The sequence below is a fragment of the Thermobia domestica genome, chromosome 6, assembly GCF_964235325.1.
Source record: "Thermobia domestica chromosome 6, izTheDome1.hap1.1, whole genome shotgun sequence".
NCBI classification, from domain to species: domain Eukaryota; kingdom Metazoa; phylum Arthropoda; class Insecta; order Zygentoma; family Lepismatidae; genus Thermobia; species Thermobia domestica.
The window spans coordinates 18,104,861-18,132,463 of record NC_137459.1 but is presented as its reverse complement, the minus strand read 5'-3'; the positions used below and the strand labels follow the sequence as shown (position 1 = coordinate 18,132,463).

At 36.7% G+C, this 27,603-nt stretch overlaps 1 protein-coding gene across 4 annotated transcripts in view; it reads right to left on the bottom strand.

The window, feature by feature from the left end:
• The window catches only part of LOC145687860 (uncharacterized), a 103,963-nt gene that overhangs the window by 69,481 nt on the left and 6,879 nt on the right, over positions 1-27,603 (bottom strand). For all 4 annotated transcript variants that reach the window (XM_081761351.1, XM_081761352.1, XM_081761353.1 and 1 more), the window contains 4 exons: positions 14,423-14,571; positions 8,346-8,506; positions 6,193-6,398; positions 1,240-1,431 (listed from right to left, as the gene is read on the bottom strand). In XM_081761351.1, coding sequence (XP_081617477.1) covers positions 1,240-1,431; positions 6,193-6,398; positions 8,346-8,506; positions 14,423-14,571 — 708 coding nt within the window. The remainder of the gene's footprint in view (positions 1-1,239; positions 1,432-6,192; positions 6,399-8,345; positions 8,507-14,422; positions 14,572-27,603) is intronic.

The window sequence follows — 27,603 nt, the reverse complement described above, 5'->3', positions numbered from 1 at the left end:
AGTTAGAAGCAGACAAATTTTTTTCTCCCAAGGCATGAAATAGAACACAAGAAGCCTTCTAGAAATGTTTCAGGTGTCCTACACGCTAGGTAAGTGCTAATATGTAACACTGTGACGTCGATCGAGCTGCAGCTCGCTGCCTTCAGTTGATTACGAACAAGTATGTATTCCACTATGTAGCCGAAGACAAAATGAGACCATCCCGTAAGAGAGTATGTCACTTCACAATTGAAACCATGAAAGTGTATATATGCATATTTTATATGTAAAGGATTAGCCATGTCTTGCAACATTCTGGTACAATTCGCGGCAAAAAAACCTGCAACATGAACATATAAGTTTATTGTGAAATGAAGAAGTGTTTTGCTCCAAAATAAGTGTGCACGGGAGGAGGCTGAGGTTTATTCTGGCGTGATTCGTTCCACTTAGACGTTATGTTCATTCCCTGTGCTGTTAGGCATAGTTTCACAATAAACTTACATCCTCATGTTGCAGGTTTTTTGCCGCAGATTGTACAAAACATACCAGTATTTTCTTACAGTAAAATGGAAGAAGGTTAACGTTCGAAGTATAGGCTCCTCCTGTTGAAATGTCTGCAGCTACCTTCCTGCCAGTTCCTTGATTCCAGCTGGTAACCTCATCGGTCCGCGGAGAGAGATTATTTCCAGCAAGATAGTGCACCATCTCGTTACCATGATCTTTCCAGGGAGTTTCTCAATGAAAATTTACTCGAACGCTAGATAGGTCGAACAGGGTTTGTCGAGTATCCCCCACGTTCCCAAAATCTAACTTCTCTAGACTTTTTCTTCTGAATGATTGTCTAGAACGTTGTTTATGGACAACAGCCTCGTATACTGTATGACCTACAAGCAGCCATATTCCTGTGTAGATACAAAACTGGGCACGCTGCCATCTGTAGTTAGTGCAGCAGTTCAGTTTGGCGGCATCATCAGTGTGTGGATGTTAACGGCCAACACTTTAAACACATGAACTAATGTCAGTTTCTCACGTTTTCGTCAATCAATTTCAGTTATTCACAATAAAACAGCGTTATACATTTTTGAGCCACTTTGTATTAATTGTATTTTGAACAAGTAGAAGAATCTTTTTCGTAAAGTCATCTTAACGTTATGGCCAAATTCTGACAAGTACATGCCACAAACAAAACTATTCAATTCGAACTAATGTTTTTTTTTCTTTCTTTCTTTCTTTAACAAACTTACTTCTCCATATACTTACCTAGATTTAAACACGCAAGCGTGTTTGTACACTTCCACTCCTTTTCGTGGGTTGCTACTTTAACATCATCCATTACAAGAGGTACCCAACCGCCAAATATAAACATTCGATGGCCAATTAATGTAGCACTGTGAAGTGATCGTGGCAATGGAGGAACTCCACTAACAACGGGTTTGCTCCAAGTCATTGAGTCTAAAAGTAAAAACAAAATTTATATTTAATACACAGTTCATTCTGCAATATTCACAGCCAGTCTCTATACATAATCGCATGTTTAGTACCCAATGTGTGCACATATTAATTCTACACAATTGTAGAATAAAAGGATTTAAAAAAACCTGAAATATATAATTAGAACGCCTAAATCCAACGTTTTTTTTTTAAATAAATATAGGGAATATTCCATAATCGGAAAGTACTTAGACTCTACAAGTTATTAATTTTTCTAAAGTCCACTGACACAGGACCAACAAGGAAATGGTCATCTCTCTCGTAATTATTACCGTATTTACGCGAATCTAAGAACAGCACACCCAATTTTTGAAATTAAAAAGAAAAAAAAATACATGAATGTAAGACGAAAATAAACTATAAAAAAATAAATGGTGAAAATAAAACTGCACCTGCAAATATTCGGGAAAGCAGGTTGTCATTCCCAACTACTTACTCACCTGCGCCACTCTCCTCCTTTCCAAACCTGTTTGTGTCTCCAACTTCCAGATTCGCAGCATTTTTAAAGTCCTTTATATATATATCAATTGTCGTGCTTCAAGATGTGTGACTCACTTGTTTGTGCTCTTTACGGTTAGGCTATTCGAGGACGCGTTTCCGATGAGTTATCCCCGGCAGCGAACGCGACCTAGGTGGCTACTCGGTAATTTTAGTTTCGCCAGAGTTATATTGTGAGCCAGTCAGGGTTCGCAGGTCTTTTTTGCCAGGTCCAGCTCTATAATAGCAGAGTTCCAATACTCTGCACAAAGCATCTTTCAAGCAGCTGTTTCTTGCTAAAATTCCCTTGCCTGGCAACAAGTCTTTCCTTTTTTTTCCCTCCCTTTTGACATCTTTTAAACAGCAGGCGGTCTATTGTTCCGAAACGCACCAAATACGCTTGAGCCGACGTTTTATGCGCGTCTTTATTGCTTTTGCGTTTGCAGCATATTGTGATTAGCCATCCACATTTAAATACATGGTCAGCGTATTCCAAGCGTAGGCATGAGCAATAAAAACGCTTTGCGAACGCTTCAAATAGCCGCACACTTAAATGAAGGAAGATACCAGCCACAGAATGTGGGAGGGAAAGGAACAATCTCCGCTGTCGTAAATTCACCAAGAATGATTATCTCTCATTTGCCACTAGTTTGCCGGCTAATTTTAAAGGGAGTTTATTTCGAGTAAAATGCACGATTTTAGTTCTGCATTCTGTTCGTACACAAAATACACATTCTTTACAGAATCGTGACTAACAGGATTAGCAATTCTTGGCAAAATTTCATCTAATCTGGCCTAAAATTGCATAACTCAAATCTAAGACGCAGCTTGATTTTGGAGAAAAGAATCGACAAAAAAATCGCGTAAAATACAGTAAATACGACAGATTTAGAAAAATCGTAGTCTAAGAACATACATACGTATACAAGATTAAGAACATACGTAGGTCTCACGTATACGATTTTCTTTTAACTTAATCATAACTCCAACGGATATTCCAGCAACGTTGGGAGTCCAAGTGATTGTTTAAAGAAATAAAATATGCACACAAAGTAATGTGTATTTCACTTTTATATGTAACAGAACAAGTTTACTGCCAAGGGTGATATAGTAACAACATTTATTAATATTTTAAAAATAATGCATGAATTTGTTCTCACATTACGTGTTCTAAACCCGTAAAATTCGAACTATCGCAGCTAACATTAATAAAGACTGAAATCCACTTTGAGTATTGAGACGACGTGGAGTAAATACACAATTCACAAGGCAGATATATGGGTACCACGTCTAAGACGATATACAAAATGTCATGGTGTCATGAAGAGGAGGAGTTGATACTCATTGTGGTCTCACGATAATTAATCTTTTAAGGCAATCACAGGAAAGCAAATCAAGCAAAGTTACGTTAAATGTGACATACTATGATACAACTATGAAACAGATTCCTTTTGGCTACATAGTCAGCTTTCTAGCCTCTGGTACGGGACACTCGAGTTCTATCCTCGAGAGTGTATCTGGCTTGGATTCCATGTTAAGATAAGTCACCCCATATAGGGTAAATAACGAGAAGGGATGTTAAAACTTGGATCATACAAGGAATTGTGAAAGAAGCTATTTAATTTGCTATTAAAATCAAGGACACTTACTTTTGACATAAAATTATTTTTGGAAAGAGCTAGAAGTCTTTGACGATTTGCTGAACACGCAGCCAAAAACTAATGCGCGTGGAGAAAAGGAGATACACACCGCAGAACCGTATATTCCAGAACCCAATCGAATAGAAGTAAAAGCCGCTATAAAGAAATTAAAGAAACACAAATCTCCGGGTGTGGATGAAATTCCGGCTGAGTTAATTTTAGCTGGAGGCGAAAAATTGTGGAACAAGATACACAAACTCATTCTCCTTATCTGGAACAAGGAAGAATTGCCACAAGAATGGAAAGAATCAATCATTGTTCCAATTCACAAGAAAGGCGACAAAACTGATTTTAATAATTATCGAGGCATTTCTCTTCTGTCAACATCCTATAAAATCCTTTCAAATATTCTATTAGCAAGACTGACCTCATACGCAGATGAAATTATTGGAGATTATCAGTGCGGATTTAGACGAAATCGATCAACTATTGACCAAATATTTACCATTCGCCAAATACTCGAAAAAAAGTGGGAATACAATACGCCGGTACATCAACTATTTATTGATTTTAGAAAGGCTTACGATTCGGTTAGGAGAGAAACATTGTACAACGTTCTTACAGAACTTGGAATACCGAGAAAACTAATTGGATTAATTAAGATATGCTTAAGTGAATCCCAAAGTAAAATCCGGGTAGGAAAATTTTTGTCCACGAGCTTCCACGTCGAAAATGGCCTGAAACAAGGAGATGCGTTGTCGCCATTATTATTTAACTTTGTGCTGGAATACGCTATAAGGAAAATCAAAGATAGCAACCAGGGCCTAGAGTTGAACGGCATTCATCAGGTGATGGCATATGCTGATGATGTAAATTTAATAGGGGATGATAGGAGAACAGTAGAAATAAATGCAGAGATCTTATTAAATGCTTGCAGGGATATGGGTTTAGAAGTAAATGCAGAGAAAACTAAATACATGGAAGTGCGTCGGGACCGTAATACGGCAAATTGTGGAGGCGTTAAAATATTAAATAATACTTTTGATAAAGTGGATACTTTCAAATATTTAGGATCAATATTAACAGACGAAAATCATATTCACAAAGAAATTAAATGTCGACTAAAAGCAGGTAATTCGTGTTACTATTCGGTTCAAAATCTCTTGTCTTCGCGAATTCTGTCGAAGAATTCGAAGCTTAAATTATATAAAACGATAATAATGCCTGTTGTTCTGTATGGTTGCGAAACATGGTCACTTACTCTGAGGGAAGAACATAGACTGAAAGTATTTGAAAACAAGATCCTGAGAAGAATATTCGGACCCAAGAGGAACGAGAATGGGGAATGGCGGAAACTTCATAACGAGGAACTACATAGTTTATACGGTTTACCCAACATTGTTAGGGTCGTCAAGTCTAGGAGGCTTAGGTGGGCAGGCCATGTAGCTAGAATGGAAGAAAGTAGAAACGATTTCAAAGTCTTGACTGGAAGACCCATAGGAAAACGACCATTAGGAAGACCTAGGCGCAGATGGGAGGATAATATTAAGATGGGTCTCGCAGAGATAGGAATACAAAGTAGAAACTGGATGCAGTTAGCTAAGGATAGAAGTCAGTGGAGAGCTTTTGTGAACGCGGCACTGAACCTCCGGGTTCCATAGGCCATAGAGTTAGTTAGTTAGTTAGTTAGTTAGTTAGCTAGAAGTCTTATGGTATTAAATCCGGTGAGGAAGGCGGATGTGGACAAACAAATATTTTTTCAGCCAAAAACTCGCGAATCAAAAGCAAGGTGTGGCACGGTGCGTTTTCGTGGTGAAGAAAGAAAGCCATTTGTCCAGTTAATTGCCGGTTAAAATGCTTTTCACAGACTTATACGAGATGTTTACGTAGTTCTTCGGAAAGCTCTCGAATAGTCATTCGCCTGTTTGAACGAATCATTTCTGCCACTTTTTGTACGTTTTCATCTGTTTTTGACGGCGAAGGGCGTCCCGATCGTTGCTATTTTTCAACCGCCTATTTGCCGATTTGAATCGATCATATCACTTGTGAATAATGTTCAATGCCATCCCTTCATTGCCATACACTCATTTTGACATTTCGTAAGCTTCTTTGACACTTTTTTGCAGCTTAGAATAAAACTTAATGTTGACATGACACAGACACTCTTAACACGTCCTCACTCTTCTGCCTCTGGAAACCAACTAACATGTCACAACTCGTTCCAACTCTACAATAACTATACCAAAGGTTTAGGCTACCGGGCTTACTAGTTGAAATGGATATAACGTCGATAGATGGCACTGTGTAACTACAATCACCGTACTTTTTGGTCACACCTTGTATTAGAACAATTAATCAAATAATGAATTTTGTTTGAATTATGAATATTAGAAGAATCTATTATTCGAATATTTGAATAATGAATTATTTGGATTTTAACAACTAATCTGTGCCATTCAATGCAAGTCTATTTGTATACTTTTATTATCCATACTTGCTATTTCTTAATATTGTCCAGATGACATTTCAACACATCTAAGGGAGATGACTACAGTCTATATTAGCAATTTTTACTATTATTACCACCAGCAGCAATCAAACTCACCTATATCCAAGAACCACAGGTCACCTAATTTCCTTCCACTCATGCCTCCATATATCACGAGTTTTCCTTTCCCTGCTTCTTTATCAACATAAGCAACTCCTGTGTGCGATTCTCTTGGGGGAGGAGGTTGACCATAAGTCGTTGGCACTTCCCATGCTACTGTAGAATTCGAGCGGAGTTCCAAAATGTACAAATCGTTTAGATACCTGAAATAAAACATTAAAAATAAATAAAATAAAATAAACGCATGATAAGTACACAAAATGCTGTCATACTTACATACAACACAGCTATGAAAGCTATTTGTACCTCGCTAGCAACAATTCATCCCATTATTTCATGAAATTTGGATGATTCATAGTTTGAATTTGCAGATGAGATCGATACGTGATGTTTATTCTATTCTGTCAACGCCAATCAAGATTATTCCTACGAAATATTTATATTTCAAGTTAATATAATATAATGGTTTTACCTAAAGCAAATAGTGCATGTCGCACTATTTTCATTTATATGAATGTGCGCTTTGTACAAAACATGAAAATTAACGTTGATTATATATATATATATAGAGAGAGAGAGAGATAGATAGATAGATAGATATACATACAAACAAACAATAGAGGTATAAACAATCGTGGTCTATCCCTGAAAAATATCATAAAACGGCCACGGATAATCATTCCGCCTACCTTTCTCTACATAAAGACGTGAAGAAAAAAAAAAAAAAAAAGGAACACTTAACTTCCTGCTACGGAAGCTTAATATTTCTTTAATATTATTATGAAATATGACTCTTCTCTATAATGTCATAACTAACTTCACAAGCAAATGCAAGACAGCTTACAAAGCTGGACTTTTGTAGATCACAGTAACATTGTTCTCTGACTTCTGCAAACTTTAAAAAATGTTAAAAGCTAGAAATGATATACTATTTTTTATTTTATTTTTAAATTTCCAAGTCATGAGGATTACGAATGGCACTGGTACTGTTAGTAGTCTTTAACATCCCTCTAGTAGAATAACAGATAATTAAACGTCAAGGTTCATGAAATACTCACAAAAATTCTAACTTTTAGCTTGCGTCAAAATCAACGATCTACATTAAGGGGATGTTTACATCACGGCAAAGTCGCCCTGAACTGACTACACTTACAAAACACTTAACTACATATTTCACGTATACCCTTAATTCTTACAGGAACCACATCTATCTACTTGTTATATTCATGTCATTATACGTAACTGATACCATAACTGCTGCATTTAGAATCACCAGCTAAAGCAGAAATCTGTTCATCATCCTTTGTTATTTCAAAGTCGTAGGTCCTTGTCGTCAGGACTTGGCATTAGTGAGTTGTGTCTCACTTTAGACAGATCGCTTACAGTTTTCCGTCATACTACTGGAAAACTTCTAAAAAATATATTCTGAAACTGTTCTACTCGTGGTATTTTTGTTAATACAGGGGTCAATAGTACTGAAATGAACACCAGTCGAAAGAGTCACGCTGAAAACTACTTCTTTATTAAGTTAACGAAAGAAACAACTATCGCTTTTTAATTTATGAATGCCATAACGAAAACATACAATTGACGTCATGAATTTGAACTTCGGATATTCTATAATATAAGGCTCTGGAGTGCTACCCAAACAAGCTAGCTTGGATAGACGTGTCCACGCCTCTACTCACCCCACTACCACTACTGAGTCACAGAGCAGACCGCCACATTTAACCACTGAAAACTATAAATGATATATGTATTACAACAAATTGGCAACATTGTTGCACAAAATCTTTTAGCTGCTTAAGTTAAGAGATAAAAACGGGCACTGTATACGTACAATCAAACCTACTATTTTTATTATAATTCTTCATCTTTAGTAACAGTGCCACTTGTTGTAGCAGGACGCGCCTACGTAAGAAAAATGCATGAATGATATCTGCCAGGAATAGCTAAGGACTATTCTGTGTGAAAATCACTTAATTCGGAAAACATGCATCCGATGTAGAGTTAATAGCAGTACTGATGGAGTAGATGGTCCCTTCCCTAATCACATCATAATTTCGATAAGCAAACTTACAAACTGACTCCCAGACACACAGTGCGGCAACACGAATATTAAAATATAGTATTTTCTAAATTTTCCTTACCTGGGTATATTATTCTTTGGATCATCACTATCATTGGCTAATCCACCAAACAGAAACACTCGATTTCCAATTAATGTGAAACTATGTCCCAATCGTGGGCAAGGAGGCGAGCCATGTTTTGGTGGTTTCGGTTTTAACCTTTTCCATTCCCATCTGCTAGCCTTAAAAAAAAAAAAAAAAAAAAAAAAAAAAAAAAAAAAATAAATACACTTCACTACACTCTACGTTTATATCTATTTTATTTTACTATTTACAGGTGGAAAAATAACAGGTTTATAGATAGAACTTGTGCCTGTGTTTGTCTTATTTACTCATATTAAAACAAATGTGAAACGACGGTGAAAAACAAACCTTTACAAAGTAATACTTCATGTATCCGAGGTAAAATACTGCTTAATCCTTCGTAAGTGTGGCACGGTTTCAGATTCCGGGTGGTGTTCATTTTCTTAAGTTATGACGTCAACACCCGTTATGTCTACGCAGAAAATGCGTGAATCCATACGTACCGTTCTTCAATGCTTCCATGCTTGAAGAAAGCTAGTTTTATAGGTTCTTTCTTAATGAAGACACTACCCAATATACTAAAATTCAGGGTTGGCTGGATGAAACCAGCAGGTTTTTTTTCAAAAACAACCAACTGGTTTAAACCAAAAATCGGTCGTAAAATCTTGATAAACACACATTTGTGGGTTATCACGTTTCACTCCCACATATTATTCGTATTATATTCAGACCTAAATTCCCCATTAATTACTCAAAGAGATTACTACAAAAGCATTTTTTTTTAATTTTATAAATGTTCCTTTTGATTTTTTTTATAGTTTGTTGTTATTGTTTCGCAATTGCAATCAAAGAAAAATTCTAAATATTGTTTCGCTTTAATAATGTTTATTATTGATAAAATACATCGAAATGTAGTACTTTTCGGGAGGAGGGAAGGGTCATACAAACCCCACGAGAGGCATTTATTGAAATCAGAAGTATCTTTGGTATCTATTTATGTATAAATGGGTCAGAGCCAAAGTGGACTCAAATAATTCGTATCTTTATTCCTTTTCTTACTGATATGCAAATTAAGTCGTCGTATTTCTTTAACTTGGACTAATACAAGTTGTAGTGAACTAACTTGTACTAAATTAGTTCTTCTGTGCTCTGCACTATTTTGAAATTGTCCATATGTAATTCTGTATAATGGTTTCACTTGTAAAATTGTTTATCTTTTTGTCTTTCTGAAAAGACTCTGGACAATTATATTAAAAAGTAAGTAAAGATCAGTACAACCTATTTTTATCAGAGTCCTTCGTGAGTGAGTCGGCAGACTCATATCATTTGCGGACAGTAAGTTCCGGTTTCGAGTCCAAATGGAGGACAATTTCTCACGGATGTAAGAAAAGCGGTTTGGATTTCGTCCTAAGCTCATATGACCCCTTCCAACATAACCCCGTTGTTGCATAACAACACCACGGTGAAACAAATTTATTTTTGTTCATTTGTAACATAAATACATAGAGCAAATTATTTTAAAAAAACTGCTTTAAACAAAAAAGTTAAAACAAAAAAACAGGTTTTTCGTTTTTTTCAATAAAAAACTTGGTTTTTGCCAACCCTGCTAAAAATCTATCTATTAAAATGCTGCAACTATTTAAAAAAAACTGCTTTAAACAAAAAAGTTAAAACAAAAAAACAGGTTTTTCGTTTTTTTCAATAAAAAACTTGGTTTTTGCCAACCCTGCTAAAAATCTATCTATTAAAATGCTGCAAAAAGCTAAACTTTGGCTTTCAAATCTTTCATTTACGGTTATGTGTGATTTCACGTTTAACAGAGACAAACATTTTAAGTGCGTGTACTTTAAATAAATTATTTAAATACATCTTTTTCATAAAGTTTATGTTTTAAAATTATTGTTCAAAGCCTTAGTATTTTAATAAGCCTTCTCCAAAATCAATGCAAATGAACTGTGCTGCCATCTTTGGAGTTCTTTTAAACTATACTAGCTGAACCTGCGCTCTCTACACAGCGCATCATTCATATATGAGCGTGAATCTCCTTATTCCTCACATCTGTACATATTCCTTTCCAAGACAAGTGAAAGACGTCTTGATAAAAATTGGCAAGAAATACCGTAAAGGGGAGATTTTTTTTCGATTACTTATTTTCATATCTCGCACCATTTGCACAATTTGAGCCTACTTCCAGTTGGAGTTTTTAATTCTGTATGATCAGTGTTTTCTTTCTTCTTGCATGCAGTATGTAATAAGCAAATACATAAACTAACTCTATACCCTATGGAACCCGGAGGTTCAATGCTGCGTTCACAAAAGCTCTACTGACTTCTAACTTCTATCCTTAGCCAATTGGATCCAGTTTCTACTTTGTATTCCTATTTCTGCGAGATCCATCTTAATATTGTCCTCCCATCTACGCCAAGGTCTTCCTAATGGTCGTTTTCCGGCTGGTCTTCCAATTAAGATTTTGAAAGCGTTCCTTCCTTCTTCCATCCTGGCTACATGACTTACCCACCTGAGCATCCTAGATTTGATGACCCTAACAATGTTGGGTAAACCGTATAAATTATGTAGTACCTCGTTATGAAGATTCCGCCATTCCCTATTCCCGTTTCTCTTGGATCCAAATATTCGTCTCAAGATCTTATTCTCAAATACTTTCAATCTATGTTCTTCCTTCCGAATAAGCGACCATGTTTCGCACCATACAGAATAACAGGCATGGTTATCGTTTTATATATTTTAAAATAAGCTAATACATTACACATACAATCAATTGTAATGTCAGTCATATATGGTGTTCATTGGGCAAAACGCTCCAAACAATAAAAAATCAACTTAGACTGGAGAAATGGTTATCCTTCGCTTTTCATTACATTTGGCCATGAAACAAACACCTGAAAGATATGCAACCCGCGTATGCAATTATGTGGTGTTGGAATGTATAATGAGTAGGTATGATGCTTTTTTTTTTTTTTTTTTTAATTTTAACACTTCCAGTGTAGCCGGAAATATGTAATGAAGAAATAGTGGCCATGTTTTTTTAAATATTCAGTTAAAACTGGACAATCTACGCAAAATTTGCAATCGATCAGTGTAAACGTCATCTTTCAAGAGCCTGTAGTTTCCGAGATCTCACTGTCGAAAGGATTGATCACAAACATAAACGTCTACAAACCTATACTTAAAAAAGATGGCAGCACAATTCATTTGCATTTATATTGGAAAGAATAAAATGAAATGAAATTTGAGTTTTACGTCCCACGTTTATGCCGGTTAGGCTAAAGGAGACTGATGATGAGAGATGAATGAAATGGTGGAATGAAGAGAGTGGGAGGAAACGGAAGAACCCCGAGAAAACCCACGCTCACGGTGTTTGTCCACCAGAAAGTTCACTTGGCTGGAGCAGGGTTTGAACCCAGGACCCCAAGCACCAGAAGTGAACGCTCTACCACTGAGCCACCGCGACCCTTGCATTTATATTGGAGATGACTTATTAAAACGCAAAGTATTTGAACAATAATTTAAAAGGATAAACTTGATGAAAAAGACCTATAAATAATTTATTTAAAGTACACATACTTTAAAATATTTGTCTTTGTTATAAACATGAAACCACAAATAACCGTAAATCAAAGGTTTGAAATCCAAAGTTAGAGGTTGGAGTTCAGGCGTCTTTATTGCTATTGTAGCATTTTAATAGATAGATGTTTGTGGCCAATCCTTTCGACAATAAGATCTTGGAAACTATAGGCTCTAGAAAGATGTCGTCTTCACTGATCGATTGCAAATTTTGCGTAATTCTCCAGTTCTAATTGAATATTTAAAAAACATCGCCATTATTTCTTTATTACATTTTTACGGTTACACTGGAAGTGTTGAAATTTAAAAAAAAAAAAAAAAAAACTAAAGCGCCATATCCTACGCATTATAATTCCAACACCACATAGTTGTATATTCGGGTTGTATATATCACAGGTTTGTTTCATGGCCAAATAATAATGAAAAAGGAAGGATAATCATTCCTCCAGTCTACGATGAATCTTTATTTGTGGAGTGTTTTGCCCAATGAACACCATATATAACTGACATAATTGTGTATGTAATGCATTTGCTTATTACATACTGCATGCAAGAAGAAAGAATACACTTCTTATACATGAATTAGAAACTTGCTACTACCGGAAGTAGGCTCAAATCTTGCAAACGGTCCGAGATATTGAAAAAATAGACAATCTCCTTTTTATAGTATCCTTTACGATTTTTACCACGACGTCTTTAACTTTGGTCTGTAAAGGGACATGTACAGATGTAAGGAATGGCAAGGAGATTCATGCTCATTTACGAATGATACGCTGTGTTGAGAGTGCAGATTCAGCTAGTAATATATATAATTTATCTGAACAAAAACACCAGAGGTGCAAAAAAGTGCAGCCAAGTTCGTCAGCCTCAGTGTTGAGATGAGGATGGATGAGCCAAGTTCCTTGGTCACTGCATCTGAAACGAACATTCAACTTGGAAAAAATTAAATGAAATCTAAGTTTAACGTCCCATGGTTATGCCGGTTAGGCTAAAGGAGACGATGATGAGAAATGAATGAAATAGTGAAATTAAGAAAGTGGGGGAAGCGGGAGAACCCCCAAAAAAACCCACGAGCACGGTGTTTGTGCACCACAAAGTACACACGGCGCAAGGTAGGATCGAACGAGGGACCCCAAGCATCGGAGGTGAACACTACCACTGAGCCACCGCGCTCCCAACATTGGAACTTGGCGCGAGGTGGCTAACATATTCGAATACACCAAGTTCCTAGTTTCAGGTCCGGAACATTTCAGCCCTAAGCCTAGTGGTACTCCCAAACCCACCACACTCAAGCACCAGCAGGTTCGTCAACATCATTTTCCTTGACACTTCATGAGGATTAGAAGTTATTCTTGTCTGGGTTTCGAACCACCACCCTTACTGCAGTACATATTTAAATACAGGGTGTTTCAAAACAACACCGACAACGTTTGGGAGGTGATTCCTGACACCAAAATAAGACAAAATGTATAGACCAACCTGGGTGCACAAATGCTTCCTTTCGGAGTTATAGACTGCCGAAAACATGAAAAAATGAATGTAAAGGTCCATAGCTTCAAAACTATGGAATCTACCGTAGTCGGGTCAAGACTTCACTTAGGAACTAATATGTGTACTATCCAAAAATACTTGTTTCAGAATCCAAGGTACTCACGAAGCAATTTTTATAGAGGGAGTTTGGCTACGAGCATGTAATATTAAGAACTCAACAACTACTTCTATAAAAATTGTTGCGGAAGTATCGCAGGGTTTTAAACTTGAATATTTGGATAGGTCACATATTAGTTCGTAAGTAAAGTCTTGACCCGACTAAGAAAGGTCCCATAGTTTTGGAGCTATGAACCTTCAAATTTCATTTTTTCGACAGCCTATAGCTCCGAAAGGAAGCATTTGTGCACCCACAATGGTCTATATTTTTTTGTCTTATTTTGATGTCAGGAATCATATATATACAGGGTGACCCAAAAGTAGGTATATACCTCTGCATTGATCAAGTATAACATTCTAGCTTATAGGTTTATTTGCTTCGACTGTTCCGAGCTTAAGATAGAAGCCCTTTATGAAGTTTCACGTCTCTATTCTATTGGAAAGTACCTAATCAATTTGATCAGAGAATCAGTGAGCCTGAAAAGAGCATATTTTAGTAGTCCAGTACTCGAATGAGAGATCTGGTATATGAGCACATCTCTCGGATATCTCCTTTAATTCTAAACTTTTTTTTTTTTTTTTTTAAAACCTCGAAATCGGCGATTTTACTCAAAGCTCTTGTTCGTGTATAACATGCTTACAAGAGTGCAGGCCAGTTTTTATTTCTGACGTATCTTCTTCGCGAAACTTGGCTGCCACGCACTGCCGTGCATGTTGAAAAGGTTAATGGTAATTCTAAATTTCTATCTACTGCAATGACAGTAAGTATATTCACGATTTCCACTAAGGATTCCCTCAAAGCAACAATTTCACTGTAGGTAATATTTTGTAAACCAACTTACTTGTAGTTCGTATAACTCGTTTGAATATTTCCCATAGTCAACCATTCCACCGAAGACCAAAATCCTCGTTCCATCTACTACAAACCCATAGGCAGCACATCCTGGTGGAATGTCGCCCTTCACAGAAGGAATAAACCACGTATTATTTGCTGAAAAGAAAAAAAAATCCGATGTAATGACATTTCATATAACCAATTACATCCTTTAAAACCTATTTACAACATAAATCAGGATTGGCAAAAACCATGTTTTTTATTGAAAAAAAAATTTTTTTGTTTAAACCAGTTTTTTTTTTTTTTGTTTTGTTTAAATAATTTGCTCTATGTATTTATATTACATGTGGACACAAATAAGTGTTTCGCCTTCGTGTTATTGTGCAGAAGGTGTTGTGCTGGGAGGGTTCACATAAGCTTAAAGCGGAATCCAAACCGCTTCTCGGCTTACATCCGAGAGAAAGTGTTCTCCATTTGGACTCGAAAGCGGGATTAATTGGCCACAAATCCAATGAGTCTGCCGACTCACTCACGAAGGACTCCTGATAAAAAGACGCTGTACTGATCTTGACATACTTGTTAATTGTCAAGAGTCATTTCAGAAGGACAAAAAAATAAACAGTTGCACAAATGAAACCATTATACAGAATTATATATAAATCGGGAAACTCCCGCCTTAGCCATTGGGAAAATCCTGTTATTACTTTAAATGCAAAAGCAATAACAGAAAGATCCGATATTGCTTGGCATGTAAAATTTTATGGTCAACGTATCATAATCAGTACGCTAAAACTGAAGTATTAAATTACAAATTTAGTATGTAGATATCACTCAATGAAAGTAAAACTGGAAGCCCAATCCGAGCTAATGTTGGAAGCTACATAGGCAGTCGATAAATCTCGCAATTTCTATCAATATATTTAAGCAAGCGTGGCTTCTTAATAAAACAACACATTCAGGCATACAAATTGGTTTCCTTTCGTGTGTTTAGGCGTAACATCATTATGTAATACCGAGGTTTATTAGGGAGAAGACTTTTGCTTAAAGTAACATCGGAACCGCTACTTGGTTTACATTTAAAAGAAGGGTTGTGGTTAGACCAAGAATTGAACATGGGACGCCTTAATTAAAAGGTGAAAAGGAGATAAAAGTAATGCAGATGATATGACATATGGAAACGTCACCATGAAGTTCATACGATTTAAAGCATTTTAGTTTTATTTTTGTTTGTTTGTTTAAACCAGTTTTTTTTTTTTTTTTTTTTGAAAACCAGCCAACTCTGACAAAATACTTTAAAATTTTACATGAAATACTTGAGAAACTTAAGTACCCGAAAGTGAGTTCAGTGAGAACAAAGACTGTTTTACTTTGCTCCTGCCGATGTATGTGTGTTCTCTTAACAAGAATGAAAGTACAGTACTACTGCAATTTGAACAATTTTGTTATTCAATTCTAAAATTAATGTGTCCGAATTCGAAACAAATAATTGCCGAAATAGCAAATGACAAGAGTAGTTTAACTGACCTGACTGAAGTGCTATATTCACTGGCGAGTACAGGATTTTAAGCATGGCAACTGATTCAAATTAATGCAATTTCTGCGTCAATGAATGCCGAAAATGTAACAGATTTAGAAACAAAACGGTCATTCCACGTCACTATCTGGATATTTAAATATTTATTTTTTTCCAAAGCTGGAAAACAACACCTTTCAGCAATCCTCAAGCATCTATATTTTTTTTTAGAGATAATTATATTTTTTAAGGCTTTGAATTTGTCTCTACTCTTTCAGGTGTTCATATCTTACGTGAGCAGCTATAATAATAATAATAATAATAATAATGATGATGGTGATGATAATGATAATAATAATAATGATGATGATAATGATAATAATAATAATGATGATGATAATGATAATAATGATAATAATAATAATAATAATAATAATAATAATAATGATAATAATAATAATAAACTTCTGTGAAATGTAGTAATCTCTGTAACTCTCGGTATACTTTCAAGGTCAGTGTAAACCCTGATATACGAGGAAGGATTAGAAACTAAGGTTCGAAGGCTGATACTTCTGGAATTTCGTCTGTTATAGAGGAGTGAGGAGTCTGAGATAAATGTAATACATGGAGTTGACAAGTGTGTAGTTTCAACTACCCGCTACCTACGGTGCTAGTTATAGGTACACACAAATAGCGACTCGTTTGGAAAACTGGTCTCGCGAAGAAGTTCGCTCAGTTATTGGATTTTTGTGGGCAAAATATGAAACAGCGGTTGGAATTCACCGGCAGAGGTTTACGGGAGACTAATGTATCATCAGCATGTCGCAGAATAGTGCCGAATAGTTTAGTAATAACTTGAGCATACCATGATTTAAGAACTTGGAGCAGAAAGTTTAGTGCAATTGCCCGTGCTTTTTATTATTTTTTCTTGACAGAACACTTCTAAAAATATTCAAGTTACGTAGGGTAAGTTTTTCAGGATCAAATATGAAAAAAGGATACAGTTCCGCGGTTCAGTAAATTTACCCTAACCGCACCTGTAAATAACACTCCAAACAAGCTATAAATGGCACGAGTATGGTATCAACAGGACGAATTTTTCTTATCGTTAAATTTATATGAAAATGGAGATGCTAATACGTATTCATAGTAACAGAATCATTGCCATAAAAAAACAATACGACACACACTGAAGTAGTCATTTTAAAGTAATCCAATATATTAGATATCAAAATATGAAGCTACAAAGGTCGAAGAACGTCTTTAAAGTTTGTACATCGCTTTCTTTGCCAGCAGGTCATTCGGAAGATCACTCTCAACAACGCAGAACGACTTGTTAGAATATCCTCTCATATAACGAAGAAACAGGTGAGTTACTTCAATGGTGTTCTGATTCCTTTGAAGCTGCCTGAGGATGATTTGACCGCGTTGACTTTAAGTGATGGCGCCCGCGGTACATCCTGAATCTGCTATACACTGTGTTCAAGAAACATATGATAGATACTACCCTTATTATCACGTAAATCACCCCGAGTGGTAATATAATCAGTTATTTGGGTTAGTTGGTTGTACACATTCAAAATATCTAGAACAGTGGTTCCCAATCTGTGTCGCGCAGTCCCACAGTCCCAACCTGGTCGCGAAATTTTAGAATTTAAAAATAATGAAGCATTTAATAATTAGGTAAAATCAATTTGGAGACTGAACGCCTCCAGTATCAACGACAATTCTCAATACTATATAGATTCACTACTTTATAGAACCTTATAATCTGACACCATTATAATTCATAGTATTGTTAATAAAAGGAATCAAACAAGTGTGTCCAAATATCGTACGTGTTATCTCACGCTCGCTTTAGATATTTGAGTAGCTGGAAGATGGTAGTTGCCAGAGTTTAAGTCCAAAAGCTAAGCAGGCCAGATTGCCTGCGCAGTGGTATGGGGATGGGTATTATCCTGCTGAAGGTGAAGTCCCGCAGTGTCCACGTAAGGTCGGAGGACAGATTAACGTAAGGACGTCATGATATGACGCATTAGTCATATTCCGCTAAATTAAGGCTAGAGCTCAGCTCGATGTTTAACTTATAACTAGAGGCATGCATTTTTCGCACTAAGAATTTGAAAATTTCGCGTTTCGTCGCATTTTCCAAATAAAGTTTCGCATTTTGTAACTATCGTGGAAAAGATATTCCATGACATTTTTTACAACTGTTCCTTTTATTTATAGATCAATAAAGATATAAATCATTAATAACCTAAAAAGATAACACATTGAATATTTCACTTGACATTGTAAATTTCACTTATAGATTTTTTTAAATCAAACTGAAGGAAAATCAATAATTAAATTTACTACGAGTAGGAAAGTTTTCTTGTCTTCTGAAAACATATAGGCCCAAGTTAATTTAAGCATTAAACATAAGCATGTTACATGTTTCCACACATTCCTCCTCCACTGTTGTACATTTATAACTTATCAGTCCATATTTGAAAAAACTTTCAGAATTGGCACGGCTTGTTGGAAGCCACACACATGTAACTGCATTTACAACAAACTTCAAGCAATTATCACTTCTAAACTCCCCATCCCGCTGCGATGGTGATAGCTAAAGCGCAACAAGTTCTCTATAGCCGTATCGAAATCACCCAAATTCACCGTTCATACCACGTTATACCGTTCAGTGAGCTGAAAACTAGCATTTTTAAATTAATAACTGAAAATTACTTAATTCTGACGCATTTCGTTTTATCACACATTACGAAAAACTCGTGCCTCTACTTATAACCCACTTCCACTACAAAAACAAGAAGTGCAAACGCACGCTCGATTTTTCCGCTCATTCCGATTGGCATTGTGACGAGTGAATCTCAGAATAGTGTAAGAAGAATGCGTGAACGTAGAACTAACTACCTCAAACTTCAGTGTTCATGCACTTACACAGAAGGCCACGGTGGCCGGTAAACTTCACTGGCGGTCGCCGTGTGATTAGTTACGGCGGCCTGAACTATCCTTCTTTCCAAGCGCTCCCCGATGCATAGCGGGGTATTCCTGCGGTGGGAACCTTCTTCCTGCAATTTAGTACATTACCGACCGACCTTTGGCACATGACTCACAGTACAGGCAATTCTAGGGAATAACTAAGCGGTCTCTCACAGCCTCATTACAGGTTACACTCGAAGCCAAGTAATTGCACAACAGGAGATTGCGGGGTACTACTGACATTGCAAACACCAACTTGTCCCACACAGCTACAAATTGTGTTGTTTGACGACCTTCAAAATTAATAATAGCATACCCTCCACATACACACAAACGCATTATATGGTGTGAATTCTGTTCGAGTCGGATTATGTATACAGAGTAGTTTTGTATGCATTTTTTCAGTATATACAGGGCAGTGATGGGCACTATAGTACTTTTTCCTATCGAATGATCATTCCATAGTTGTTTTTAACTATAGATAGTTTTTATTCGATTGTAAGATTTTTTTTTATTCATTCAAATACTGTGTTTCTACGTGCTTCTCTGCTACCTGAACGTTGATTCTATAGTCTGGCTGAGAAGTATACACTGGACTAGACTCCCTGGAGTCTCTAGATAGGTCCGCCGATTAACAAGGCAGATGAGGAGAGAAAAGCGTTGCTTACATGTAGAAGCAGAAGCACGCTACCGCGTCGCTCGAATGAAAAGTCCGCGGCAAAAGAAATTCGTTTCTCCTTTGCAATGTTTATGACAAATTTTTCCCTCAGCTACTATTCAACTCAATCTCTTGGTTCTTTATCTTATGATGCTCATGCTATTATATCAAACATGATTGATAATAAAAATGGGACAAAAAAAAAAAAAAAAAAAAAAAAAAAAAAAAATCGAGAATGCAAAGATTGTTTTCTTCTCTGAAGTGTCTCTTCACTTTGAGTTCAAGAACATACTAAATTCTACAAAATAGTAATAATAACGTTTTCCATCTTGTAGTGTTTTAAAAGGCGCCTCAACTTCTGGTGACACGATAACGTTGCAAAATGAACATACGTATGCAGTCACTTCTTTCCTCAATTCTCCATTGTCTGAAATTCATGCGATAGTTTTTAACAGTTTACTATTGTTGAAATTCATTCGGTAGCGAAAAAGTAGTAGTGATACTAAGCCTTCTTCAGGGTCTCATAGCAATACACTACCGCTCCTTAAGTCTTAATATAACTATCGATAGTACACCAAACATTTCACCAGGCTGGAAATTCACTCGCTGCTGTTCAAAAACATTTTCACGTGGCTAGTTCTACTAGGCCCGGAAGAGGGCTAGTAGCACTGCTGGTTTCTCCCTTTCAACATACAGCAAGGAGGCAGGGCCGCTGAAACGGTAAACTATCGACAGTTTGGTCTGGAGAACGAAAGCAGTCTATCAGCGCGTGTTGCTTCCACAAAGAAAAAAATCATTCGATAGTTCTCATCACTAATACAGGGTGTCCGGTAACTAATTACCAAAACTTCAGGTGCAAATTTCTGAGGCCAACAGGAGTGAAAAGCTATAAGCACAGGTGTTTAAAAGCCTGTTGAAAGGATATACAATGTGCAGTAATTCATGTTTTGCTGACAGAAGGTGTTAGTGGTAATGAAATATACCGTCGAATGAACGATGTTCTCGAATACTGTCTTCCAATGGTGTCGTGAATTTCACCATAGATTTGCCAGTACAGCAGACATGTCACGCCACAATCCCTCACAAGTAGCTGCCACTGAAGAATCAATTGCAGCAGTGAATAACCCTTTGATTGAGAATCGGCGAATAACAAACCCGGGAGAACGCAGAGAACGTGTCGATTAGAAAGGGATATGTTCACACTATCAATTATCATCATTTGCAGTACAAGAAATGTGCACAGTGCAATGATGGCATACATCGACTAGTGCAACAATGGGACAACTGCCTAAATCGGTATGGTGATTATGTGTCTAGACATTGTGTGTGCTTGACATTCCACCCTATATACCACTCTTCCTAACTGTAATGTACACTCATGTCCAAAATTATTGTCGCATATCTATAAATATATTGTTGTAAGAATATAATTTGATAACGAATTCGCCCGATATTTCTTATAATGTAATTATGTGTATAATCTGCAAAGACATGTATGTGGCAAATTTCATGTCAAAAGAGCAGTAAATAAGAATAGCAAGAAGAAAATAAAACTTTCTTGTCCATTTAGCAACATTTTGTTTTAGTCATTCTAATTTTCCTATTTATAATTCTTTTCCTATGCACTTTACCATAAGTATACATTTCCCGATTATAAACTAACTAACTAACTAACTCTATGGCCTATGGAACCCGGAGGTTCAGTGCCGCGTTCACAAAAGCTCTCCACTGACTTCTATCCTTAGCTAATTGCATCCAGTTTCTACTTTGTATTCCTATTTCTGCGAGATCCATCTTAATATTGTCCTCCCATCTGCGCCTAGGTCTTCCTAATGGACGTTTCCCGATTATACACATAGTATCAGTATTAAAAGTACCCTGCAACATCATTATCAAATTATATTCTTACAAGAAGACAGCTATAGATATGCGACAGTTATTTTGGACATGAGTGTACATATGCAGTGAATAAACGTTTGAAAAAATTAACCAGTTCCATCCACTTTCTACTGGCTATACTGTATCTAATATGATTGATTTCTGTAGAGAAGAAAAATCCTACACTGTAGATGCCTTAATAATTTATTAATGCTTTCTAAAATATTGTTAAATGTTAAAAGCTGTACATATGACAATTAGTCATCATTCAATACCAAATGACTTAATGTACAGCTATCACTCGTGTTACACGATTAATTCGTTCGCACGTGTAGCAGGAAAGCGCGTAAAATGGACATGATTAAGGGTAGGCAGGCGAAAACAAAATAACTGAACTTGAATATTTACAGCGAAATACACCCTGTTTCAAAAAGAATAAACGTATTACGAATACTTATTTTGTCCGAACTATCGATCGCTGCGCCTCGGCTCGGCTATTGGAGAAACGAATACATAGTTTAGTTTATATTAATAGCCGCTAGATGTCAGTTGTCTTCTGTTTTGCTTGGTAAACGTCATATGTTTAAAATGGATATTCCGCAGCAGAAATCATTTTGTGTTCTCGAGTTTGTGAAGTGCAAAGACGTTTCAGGTTGAGGTACCAAATTGATCCTCCGAATGCGTGGAACATTCGCAGATGGTATCGACAGTTTGTAGATACAGGATGTGTATGTAAAGGAAAGAGTCCTGGCCGCCCTCGTGTTCCTGAAGAAAATGTTGCACGAATTCAAACTGCTTTCCAACGTAGTCCTTCAAAATCAATTCGTCGTGCCAGTCGGGGGTTACAAGTGCCCACAACAACATTTGGCGTGTTTTGAGACGTCGGTTGGTTATGAAGCCGTACAAGTTACAGCTGTTAAAAGCTCTGCGTCCTGATGACAAACGCAAACTTGTGACATTTTGTAACGAGATTCTGGATGCTATTGACAATGATAACACTTTTGCACAACGCATCGTGTTCAGTAATAAAGCGACTTTTCGTGTTAGTGGTCAGGTAAACAACAAAATGTTCGAATTTGGGGCCTACAGAACCCACATGCAGTCATTGAACATGGACAAAGTCAATGTGTTTTGTGCGATATCCCGATCATGTTTACGGCCCATTCTTCTTTAATGGAAACACGGTTAACAGTCAGCAGTATCTCGCTATGTTACAAAACTGGTTGTTTCCGAGGCTGTGACTATCTGAATGAAACTCTACCGAACCGTTGGATTGGTCGTCAAGGAACTGGCGACTTAGCATGTCTCAGCTGGCCTCCACGGTCACCGGATTTGCCACCCTGTGACTTCTTCCTGTGGGGTTTCGTTAAAGACAACGTTTATGTACCACCACTCCCACAGAACCTGGAAGAGTTGAAGAACCGGATCCATACTGCCATAACATCAGTGACGCCAGGACATGCTTGCCCGAGTATGGGAGGAATTTGAGTATCGATGTGATATTGTTCGTGTCGCTGATGGGGGACATATTGAACATCTGTAATTTGAACTTGAGAGGTTCGTAAATATGTGTGTAAAATTTCATATTCTTATGTTTTAAAGTTTAATAAATATATGCATTCGAAATACGTATATTCTTTTGGAAACAGAGTGTACTTTATTAAAGCAAACTAAAGAATTTTCAATCTCCTAACAAACTTTGCATTTCCTTCGATATTTAGATATCTTGATAGTCTTTTCTTTTCTAAATCGCATTAAGCATTTGTAACGACGGATACATGTACACCACTACTCTCACGAAATTTAATTAACTACAACTTTTCATTTTTGATTTCTTGAGAAACTTCTATACATGAAAGAAATTTCATGTGAAAACACTGCCTCTGAAAACAGTCATATGACTGACGTCACTTGTGAACAAGAAATTTGTTCGCGATCTTATCTGTAGGCTATAGATATATCACAGCCACGTAGCACTGGTCATTACCTACTTTGAAGAAAATGTGATTAACCGAATGATCAACGTACAGTCAGCGACAAAAGTTCATTTCGTTTGATGAAACTTATTTTGGGAATAATTGTGGTATAACAAACATACAACGGTAGTACAGCTGGAACGTACAGAAAATTACATTCTTTTTAATTTACTGAAAACCGTACTCAAATTGTCCTTATATTCTGAAGTTACTTACCAAACTAATTTTATCAAACAGAAAGAACTTTTTTCTTTGACTGTACAAAGTTACCAAAGGATTGGATGTCCCGCATAACCAACTTAATATGCTCTACTGGAAGGACGATTGTTTACCCAACAGAAAATCCGATAAACCTCATCTTGCATATCTCAAAATTAGGCCCAACTTTTCTTTCAGAACGCTTGTATTTACTTCCGTAGGAAAAGTTGTACTACTGGCAGGCTATTAATGAATTGTTCAATTAATAAAGTTCAGCGTCCCTCTTCAGCATCGAGGCTACATGAGACGTAGACCTATAGTTTAAAGTGGATTCTGAACCACCGTAATGCATTCAAATTGCAATGCACTTCCACCAGGAATCGAACCCATGACCACGTGCACTACAGACGTGCGCGCTAGCCAACAGACCAACGGGGAAGGTACATTTTCTATTATTTTACGCTGGTCCTTAGAGATTACGTTGGACTTCTTTTCTGTTATATGATGAAGCTCCAAACACTGAATGAGATTAAAGAATACCCGCTGCATTCTTTTCCTTTAAATTCTTCGATATCAAAGAATATTAATTTTGAAGAGATTATCCGAGGAACTCGGTGGCAAGGGCACCACGGATAGCAAAATCGCGTATAACCCAAAAGAAAGCCTTAAAATGAGGTGTGACTTACTACTTCGCAAATGACTTTTCAATTCCTGTTTTTCATACCTTACAACAATAGGCTTCTGCTTATCAGAATAGAATTGCAACTCGAAACGTGGACTATTATTCGAAATATTGATTTTTACAATACAATTTATTTTTATGTTTGAGAGCATATAGTTTCTGTTTGCATGCGGAGTATCAGTCCGCAGTGACTACTTATGAAAAATAATTGAGCGCGACTGCACCAGGGTATTAAAAAAAAAAAAAAAAAAAAAACGCGACACTCTCGGATAATCGGGGCTTTACTGTACTTACAAGGTGTCTTTCAATATATTCTTGAAGACTATGCAAGACATTGTTGGGTAGTTCGTCACGTAATACAGAAGTATTAAACATTATAATTGATTTGGATAAGATTATGAGTTGAATTGATTTTAACGTCGCTATCAGCAGCGAGGCTGTACAGAATGAAATGTTTGAGCTTTACGTCCGACGGTTATGCCTGCTAGGCTAAAAGAGACTGATGACAAGAAATAAATGAAATGGTGGAATGAAGAAAGTGGGAGGAAACGAGAGAACCCTGAGGAAACCCACGCACACGGTGTTTCTCCACCACAAAGTTCACTTGGCGCGAGCTGAGATCGAACAAGGGATCCCATGCACCAGAGGTGAACGCTCTACCATGAGGCCCCGCGAGGCTATATGAGACGGGACTCACTGATTACAGTGGAATACGAACCACGAGTTACCACCGGGAATCGAACCCGGGTCTCCCACGTCAAAGGCGCGTATACTAACCGCGTCACGAAGGAGCTCCTTGCGTAACATTTCTCATAATGAGCAGCATCTTGATAGAAATTGGGATAAACTAATTAACATTACACAGAAGAATCATTGCATAGCATGTAAAATTTGTTTAAAAAACAGACAAACAAACACACACACACACACACACAAAAAGGGGGTAGACTAAATTCATATTTTTAGCATTATCATCTTTTTCATCGTGTGTATATATAAGCAGAAAAAATTTACGCGTGCTGGGAAATTGGCACTCGTTAAAAAAAAAAAAAAAAAAAAAAAAAAAAAAAAAAAAAAAAAAAAAACTCACGACCTTAGTTTAACGTTTCACAGTGCTTTATGCACTAAATGAGGCAGATTATACATTGAAATTAGTAGAATAAAGAAACGGAAAGAATCAGAGGATTCTTAAAGAGATTAATGGGCTCGATGTTGACCGCAACAGAAGCTGCCATAGTCTCAGATCGAATCTGCCTGGAGTTGTTCTCTTCTGCCAGACGAGTCTCGGCGTGGTGCCCTTAGATCCTTCGACTCTCAGAAATTCCTTCCAGACTTGAAATAGAAGTTACACTGCATACATTAATGGACATGCACGAGCCCCACAGATTCAATATCGGGATCATGAATACTACAAATTAATTGCTCGAACACACTACATCCATTTTACAAGAATCAAAAGTAACTGAAATGTCCTCAACTTGAAGAATGAAGGTGGCAGCTGCCATGAATTACAACGTAATCTTAAACGTGAAGTATCCTTTTCTGAATTTGCTAGAATTCAGGCGTTCCGTGTAGTAAGGGAGGACTCCATAAGTCTGTGCAATCTGGAAGTTAAGAAATTATATTTCTGGTGTTGGAAATAAGAAATAAAATCATTCAGTTTTACGCCCCATGGTTATGCAGTGTATGCTAAAAGGAGACAGTTAACATACTAAACATGAATGTGTCGCCATTAAAACGGACGTTATCGATGAAACCTCGACTACGGTGAAGGATTCACCTCTTAAAATTTTTCATACTGCCTTTCAAATCGACTTGTGTACAGGACACAAATAATCATCCTCCCCTAATAGTAAGTTTTGTCAGACACGCTGTACGCGATCTATATATTTTACCACAAGATAAAATTTTTGTCGAGAATTCTTTCTGCACAATCCTCTTCTGACTTTTAGCATAATCAACACATTTAATACGGTCCTTACTGTAATAGGACTTCTCCATTGTTATTCACACGAACACTTAACTAGTGCACCACAATGTCATGTTACCAGTGAAAACAATTTTCATGGTTCCAAAGAACACTAGGACGATGTTCACGACACTGAATTAGTTAATGAACTGTTTCGTGGTTGCAGCAGAACTTCTTTAACAAGTTCGAACGTGATGCGTAGAGTTACGAGAGGTGTTGCAATAATAAAAAATACATTTTCTTCATTATTATTATTATTATTACAACAACTTACACAGACGTAGTTTTTATTCGACATTTCGGTTTTACTAATGATGGCACACATCAAGTGAAATTCACCCTCAATGTTGCACACTATCAATAACGCACGAGATAAAACCTTTTAATGAAATGCATGTAAATTTTCGAAAACTGTGGTGATGTGGGGAAAATTGTGCTTCATGTGATGTTTACAATCATTAATGAATACCAAATATCAAATAAAAACCACGTAGTCATTCAGAAACAAATAAAACTTCTACCAAGTTGGCAACACTGCCAACCGAATTGCAACGCACGTAAAAATTATCATATTGATACAAATTAACTTTCCGAACTTCATCATAAGTTTAACACACAGTTTCTGATTTAACGCGAAATTTTATATTTTATTTTCCATTGTCGCGAGCCGATTTTGGGTCCCGAGTTAGAAACTCTGCAACTCGAAAACGAAGCGGAATTCGACTCATGATTAAAGGAACTTTTCTACTGGATTTGATGTCAGGATTCATCTCTCAAAATCATCATACTCCCTTTCAAATCGCCTTGTGTATAGGACCTAAATGCCCATAGGAAATATTTACATTTCAAGTACAAAAATTGAAATTTCAATTATTAATTGCGAATGTTAGGGGCTGCAGCCGCATGAACGGTTAACGGATATTAAATACTTAGGTACTTCCCCAATAATTGTGTAAAAAACCAGATTTTTAAAAGGTGGGGTTTTGGAGAAAATGGCGTCCAAACATGGAGTCTTAATGGAATTTTTCAGCTTTTCATCATGCTATAACGTGGGATGTAATAATCAGAAACTTAAGTCCTTTATATTTTCAAGAGACCTTACGGAGTAGGTTTCGATGCTAGAAGCAGATGGTTGATATTGCTCGTGAGGACAGAAAAAAAAATGTTTGAAGTTAGCAAAAATTTCACCAAAGTTGGCAACATTGCGAGTGAATTGCGCGATTCCTATTGAACCAATAGACGAATTTTGGCCCTCCACCGAAACATACAACTTTATACTCTTCTTGCTATTGCGATTATGTTACTAAGTACACTCGTTTCTCTACAACAGAA